Here is a 7154-nt window from a genome sequence, read left to right as displayed (position 1 = left end):
AAAAGCATTACAAGGCAAGTCATTGATTATTTTAGAGAATAAGTCAAATGAAAAGTAGATTATTATTGTGCAAAATATTTACAAACACTTATTTTTGCCTCTCACAGTGTTTCATTCACAGTAAAGTAAAAAATATAAAAAAAACCTGGATGGAAGGCATGCGATCATGCAATTTGATTATATGAAAAAATGTACACATTTCTTTACATTTGCATTCTTTTGTGTGCTATTTTTAAGCTGGTCACTGATGTGTTAAATAGCCCAGCCTTCTGCAGAGGATTTCAAAGATCTCAGCCATACACAAAATCATGGTGATAATGGTGAAAATGTACATTGCACTGAGGAAGATGGTCTTTTCAAAGTGCTCAGGTACCATACACTTGGTGAAGTTGAATGTCTTGTCCAGTGAACTGGCATCACAGAAGTACAGCGAATGAACCAGGAACCCAAAGAGACGGCTCTGGAGCCAGAATGCAGCCACCTCCAGGACGATCCGTAGCAGTACAGAAATGATGTAGAACACTGTGTATGTTGGTCGTTCCAGAATATCCTCTTGGTCTATGTTTTTATATGCCGCATACAGATGGAATACGGCCCCTGGAACAAGAACCGTCACTAGCTGCAGGGCCCAAAATACCTGCAAAAACAAAAAAGTTTTCCCCTATTAATATTTCGTAAGCAAGGGCTATTTTTGTAACTAGCAATAAAAAAATAAATAGATTCTTTTAAAATTTTTATTTTTCAAATCTTAACTTAAACTTAAACTTTTACATGTGTCATGATTTCCATAAAAATCTTAGAAGTGAAAAAGTCAAAGTGACGAGTGGCTAAGTATATGTTAAAGCTGCAGTCGGTAACTTTTGACGCTCTAGCGGTTAATAAACAGAACTGCTGCGTCTTGCGGAAGAACATCGTAGCCGGAACTACTTCTCTCTGTTTATGTCTATGAAGAATCACAAAGGTACTGGGTTACTCCGCCGCGGTACCCCCGAAGCAATCTAAAATAGTCCGAATATAAACACTTATTATAGGTGCACCCTAGTGATTCAGGACAAGCTGAAAACACAGTTTGGAAAATGGATTCATGTTGTACTCGCTTATTATATACATTTTTCTACATTTTGAACACAAACAAAAAGTTACGGACCGCAGCTCTGATTGGTTGTTTCTTACCGGGAGCGGTCTGTAACTGCAAATGGCAATAGGACACTGGGAGGAGCCAGAGGAGATTGATTTTTTCACAGATTATCTGTCTCATATTCTACTGTCAGGACATAATGACAGGTTTAACAAATATGTAAAACATATATTTTTACAAAAGTTACCTACTGAAGCTTTATTTTTTTTAGGTATTTAATTGGTTTTCAACATTTAGTTTAAAATAAAACAATAATAAGATTGTACAAATAATTGAGGCCAATAGAAAATATTAATTATAAAATTACAACATTTAAACTGTATCTTTAGTTCTTATAAAAAACTTGTAAAATCTCACACTCAGTTAAAGCTTTCCATTTGTATTACTTAACTTAAGATGTTTTTGCAACTTTACCTGCGGCGTTACAGGTCTGAACTGATTGTAACAGAAGAGGTTGAGCTCCCTCCTGTCGGGGTCACAGCTGAAATGAAGGGCCTCATTCCCGTAAACAGCAAATCCCAGAACGCCCAGGAAAAACATGCGCACGGAGCCGAAAAACAGGGTGTGGAACTGACCAATCACAGTCGGAGGCCGGAGCTAGAAAAAAGAATATGAATCAAACAAGATAAAACAAAATAGGTACGTCAGAACATACATAAAACAATATTATTTAAAGCAACCGCATACATTTTTAATCCTCAATATATATATATATATATATATATATATATATATATATTACCTGATCTAGGGTCAGTTTAATGCATTTGTTTGTGTACATTTATTAATGACACATAATAAAAAGGAAGAGCAGTCTCTGATTATCCACATATATTAAATATACCAGTTGCATTTAATAGATTATACTTTTAATAAAATCTTTACTATGTGTTTGTAAAAGTAGTTTTTATTTATGTTTATAGCATTAACAGAGTTTTGACCAGCAGACGTTACTAGCGTTTAAATACAAAAGTACATTGAAATGCACAAAATTACAGTACTTGCTTTATGACCACCATCAAACCTAACAGGTGAAATCAGATGTTCACTAAAACTTTATAAAAATATCTGTATGATATGAAGCATCCATTAAAACAAAATATATAAAAATGCAGAAAACCTAATAATGTGATTCTTGATTTTGCCACAAAAATAATGAAACATCCGGGGGAAATTAATAAAATAAAAACGAAACGGACACACACTGTCTTACTTACACATCCCTCATAGAAGTTCTTGATGTAGTTTAAGGACATGATAATTTCTTTTTTCTTTAAGTTGGATTACTCTGTAAGGCCTGGCCTTCATTTCAGACCTGTTGCCTTCTGCTCAAACGCTGCTGCTCCTGTTGACCTGTGCTGCATATTTCCCTTTCACCTGCTCTACCTTCCTCCATTTACCCACGATGTACAGAGAGACAACAAAAAGGAAAAAACAAAAGGACTGGACATGTGGTTCACACATTATCCCCATTCAACTACATCAGCAGAAAAAAACATTGATGGCATTTGAGGCATAAAGGGGCAACAAAACAACAACAAAAACAACAAACGTAAGGCTTACAAGTGAAATGAAAGAAACAACTTAAACATAGGAATAAAAACAAATGCAGCAGCTAATGTTTTCAAAACAAGCTTGAGAATGTTTTTAAAACAACCTATCATTTATGCCTCTTCTGAAGCTGCATGCATGTGCACACATGCATGTTTAAATACAGTTATTTTTGCATGTAGCATTTTCAAGTTCAGTGGAAACGCAATAAACAAACAAAAAATAAATATATATTGAATTTAATTCTTTTTTGTAAACTTACCAGCCTGAGCCCAAGTGGACAGTTTGTCCTCATTTAATCAGGCATAAAGCAAGACCTCATGGGAAGCAATTGTCTGTCTCTGCGTGGTAAAATCTGATGAAATCACTAATGGAAGATCAGCATTTCCCGTGTGGCTTTCATACACGATCCAGTGCAATTCCATGCAAACTGAGGGTCAAACTGTGCGATCCTGAAAACATGCTGCTCTGAGAGCCGATCTCTGCCGATAGAGCCTTTTCACAGTGAGATTAATGTAGGCTTGGTCAGAATATCTGTGCTGCTCAGACTCAGAGCATTGGTTAGAGCTGCAGTGGACTGTATAATGAACAAGTTTTTAAGGAGATGTTGGAGTTTTTTGCTAACTGTGCATGCATACTTTCCAAATTATTTGGAAAGACTTTTTAAATTGTTACTTTACTTTAAAATGTTACATTATTTCATCATAATTAAGCACGTTACTGCAAAATAGTATTTTTTTTTAATCAGCATCAACTAAATGTATAATACCAAACCATGCTGCCTGATTCTTTTTATACAGTTTTTATAATATTATTATATGTTTTTTCATGATAATTAGTTTTTATTACATGACAGTAATGGAAAATGGTTAGAAAATATGCTTAGTTGTCATGCAACAAATCCCACAACACAAGAAAAAAAAATTAATCAATCAATCAATCAATAAACAAATAAATATCTAAACATTATGTAAACATTAGGTAAATTTCTTACCGTAAATATAATAACTGTAACTGTAGATAAAAACTTTAATTTTTGATTAGTAAAATGCATTGCTAAGAATTCATTTGGACAAATTTAAAGGTGATTTTCTCAATATTCTAGATTTTCAAATAGTTGTACCATGGCCAAATATTGTCCAATCACAACAAACCATACATCAGTGGAAACCTTATCTATTCAGCTTTCAGACGATCTCTCACATTTTATATATATATATGAATTGAAATATGACATGATCTTGACATTTCATGAGATTCGCAATTGCATATTATAATCTAATTTACAATCAGCATAAATGTTAAGTTATAATTAAGTACTGTAGTTGTTGTTAAAACGGGGGAAAATACAAAACATCTGTAAATGCTGAAAAACACATTTTATACAATTACAACTAATCTCACAATGCAAAAAGAAAAAAAAAAAAGAAAATTGGAATTCCCCAAAATAGACTTGGAGTTCTTGACATTTGATGAGATTTACAATTTCCTATTATAATATTCACATTCTAAAATTCTCTAGTTTGTTTTGAAAAAAAATATTTTTTATTTTGCTATTTCATATCTACAGATTTCACAACAATCAAACAGTGTTTGACAGAATTCATGCAGATATTCTCAATCTGCAGAACATGACTTGAATCTCAGTGTGTTGGACGGTCCCTCCTGATTATTCTGAGGTCTGTCTGCCTCCAGCCGCTCTGAGAGCTTCTGCTCCTAAACTTTGCTTAACAATGTTAATGTTTCACTGTCTTCATAGTTTAAAAACAAAAAAAAGATTTATGTGAAGTGGTTTGAATGCATTTTTGAGTGTCATACGTTAACGGTAAATATATATCAATGTGTTGAAAAGCATGTTTCAGTGTAACAGCACATGTGCTTAGTTTCTGTGTTAAAGTACGGTGTGTGTCTGATGAATCCTTGTAAATATCAGTGCAAGAGGAATGGAAACGCACTCAAATTCATGAAGGTTCAGTGTAGCTCAACTGGAAGACAGAACAAAATTTATTAAAATTAAAATTACTAACTGGAAAACTAAAACTGAAACTAAACTAAAAATAAAACTGAAATAAAAATAAATGAAACCCAAAGAAAGAAATCAAACCCTTTCTGTCATTTGAAAAAAGTCTGAATTCTGTTAATAAAAATAAACAAACTGAAATAAATTTAAAATGATTTAGGTGAAAAACTTAAAACTAAACATAAATTAGGAATGTTGCTTAAGTTTAAGCTGAAGCACTACAATTTCTAAATGGAAATGTATAAAAACTAAAACTAAACTATAACTGAATTTAAATTAAATGAAACCTATAAACAGTCATATATAACATAAAAGCCAATTCAATCTATTAATACAACATATGTACATAGTACATAAGAAATAATAAAAACAAACAAATAAAAACATCACTAAGCAGATTGCTGTATGTCTGCTGTTGAGATGTTGGTTTGTCTTTCAGATGGCAAAGAAGATGAAAAAGTTAGAGAAGGTGGCAACGGCCTGGAAATCCCGTTTTGATGGCTGTAATAAAGCTTTCATTGATATGGTTTAGATGTAAGTAGCTCAGTTCATATCCCATATATCAATATTGTAGGATATAGTGAACTATCAGGTACTCCAAATAACCTTTTAATTCTTAAAAGAACCCTTTTTTAACCATTTATTAATCTAAAGAAATTTTTCCACTGTAAAAAAAAAAAAAACTTTTGTGCAACGGAAAGGTTCCATTGATATTAAAGGTTCTTCATGCAGACACAAACAAGGAACCTTAATTTTTAAGAATTTAACAACTAGCTGTACAGTGAGAATCAAGAGCATGAATCTTCATCCAGATAGTATTGCTGAGTATTAATAGTAGATACAGATTAATTTGATCAAGATGTTCTCATCTAGAAAGCGCTGAAGGAGAAGGAGTTTGAACTTATCGCCCTGAAGACCCAGAAACTGGAGAATCTGTGTAGAGCGCTTCAGGATGAGAGGAAACCCCTGTATGAGAAGCTCCACGGGTCCCAACATCCTAGAGCCGAAAACTCAGTTGCTACTGAGGCTATTAATACTGAGGAAACAAGGAAGTTGCAGAACCTAAACATGAAGTAACAATCTCAACAGAAGCAGTCACTCAAGATCCGAATGCCCCCATTGAACCGAGCTGTCAGTCTCCCGCAGATGCGACGCTGCTGACCAAAGAGCTCGCCAACCTGAAGGCAGAGAAAGCTCGGATACAGGAGCTTGCCACAGCGTTCACCATCCGACGCCACATGGTGAGCAACCGGTCAACACAGAGTTCAACTTCACAGAAGAGACGGTCACAGACACACTGTCTGAAGAACATCAAGAGCTCAGAGACAAAGACATGCAGGCGGTGGATTAGACAGATTAATCTCAATGACATTTTGTCACATTCACAAATAAAGTAGATCCATAATTCTTGTTTTGTGCTTTGACATCATGCATTCATGTGGTGTTACTGTATGTATTTTAAGATGCATGTCATTATACATGGTGTGAGGTTAGACAAAAAAACTTACAAATTATTGCACGGTCCATATATTTACTTTACTGCAACTGTTGGAAAGTATAGATACTGTACGTAATCATTTATCGGCTCTTTATTTCCATATAATTTCATTCATATTTTTGTGAGACTGTCCTACATATTGGCAGATGAGAACCTGTGGACATTCGTGAGTATATTTAGAAACTCATGTGAAGTACAGATTATGTCACAAGAACTGGTAACAAAGTATTAGGGCCTAAGCAAATGTATGAAAATTAACCATTCATGCATAAGCATGTTATATTCAAAGTGCATCAAAAAAATGAGTGGCATTTAGGCTACTATCATAACATAAATGCATTCCAGAATTGAGTTTGACGTAACATTTTTGTTTACAGCTTTGAGAGAAAATAATGTTTTATTGTGTTAATATTTTGGCCTTGGAGTTTCTTGGATATGCATTATTTTTCACTTTATTACAAAAGCTGTTATTTGTTTAGTACACAAATTAACATCAGACCAGAACGCTAAATCAGCAGGTCATTTAACATAGTTGAAAAGCAAATACTTTTTTTGATTGCAAAATTGTTTTATATTGCATTCATGCATTTGCCAGACACTTTTATCCAATGCAACTTGTACTGCATGCAAGTTATATATTTTATCAGTTCATGCATTTTTTATGGGAACCAAACCAATGGCCTTGGAAACAGTTATCAAAGTCTTTGGATCAAACAACAGGAATTTTGCCTCTGTTATGTTACTCTGTTCTCATTTGGTTTGGTGCTCCTTCCTGCTTCGGCGCATTACATTCCTTCATGGAAAATCCTACAGATGGCAATGACTCCACCAACATTCATCTTTCTGATCTATCACTGTTAATTGCTTGCATTGGAACAATAACATATTTATGAGTGATTCTTAATCTAATTTGAAAGGAGGGTTCTCTTTAGTTATTCTACGTAAGT

General features: G+C 33.9%; 1 protein-coding gene across 1 annotated transcript; it reads right to left on the bottom strand.

Moving 5' to 3' along the window:
• Positions 1–17: 17 nt before the first annotated feature.
• Positions 18–2696, bottom strand: LOC113060353 (gap junction epsilon-1 protein). Its single transcript, XM_026229217.1, has 3 exons — positions 2356–2696; positions 1553–1735; positions 18–637 (listed from the first exon to the last, which is right to left on the bottom strand). The coding sequence occupies exons 1-3, from the start codon at positions 2392–2394 to the stop codon at positions 242–244; spliced, it is 618 nt and encodes a 205-aa protein (XP_026085002.1). The 5' UTR covers positions 2395–2696; the 3' UTR covers positions 18–241.
• Between the last annotated feature and the right edge of the window lie 4458 nt (positions 2697–7154).

The sequence above is a fragment of the Carassius auratus genome, chromosome 42 (assembly GCF_003368295.1).
Source record: "Carassius auratus strain Wakin chromosome 42, ASM336829v1, whole genome shotgun sequence".
NCBI classification, from domain to species: Eukaryota; Metazoa; Chordata; class Actinopteri; order Cypriniformes; family Cyprinidae; genus Carassius; species Carassius auratus.
The sequence above is the reverse complement of the archived record's forward strand: the minus strand, read 5'-3'. Positions and strand labels throughout refer to the sequence as shown.

Bases quoted from the DNA above. Each gene is read 5' to 3' on its own strand.
- LOC113060353 (XM_026229217.1), bottom strand. From the start codon at position 2,394: ATGTCCTTAAACTACATCAAGAACTTCTATGAGGGATGT. The intron at 1,736-2,355 runs GTAAGTAAGACA...TCTTTTTTCTAG, and splicing joins AGAACTTCTATGAGGGATGT to CTCCGGCCTCCGACTGTGAT. The intron at 638-1,552 runs GTAAAGTTGCAA...TTGTTTTTGCAG, and splicing joins TCAGACCTGTAACGCCGCAG to GTATTTTGGGCCCTGCAGCT.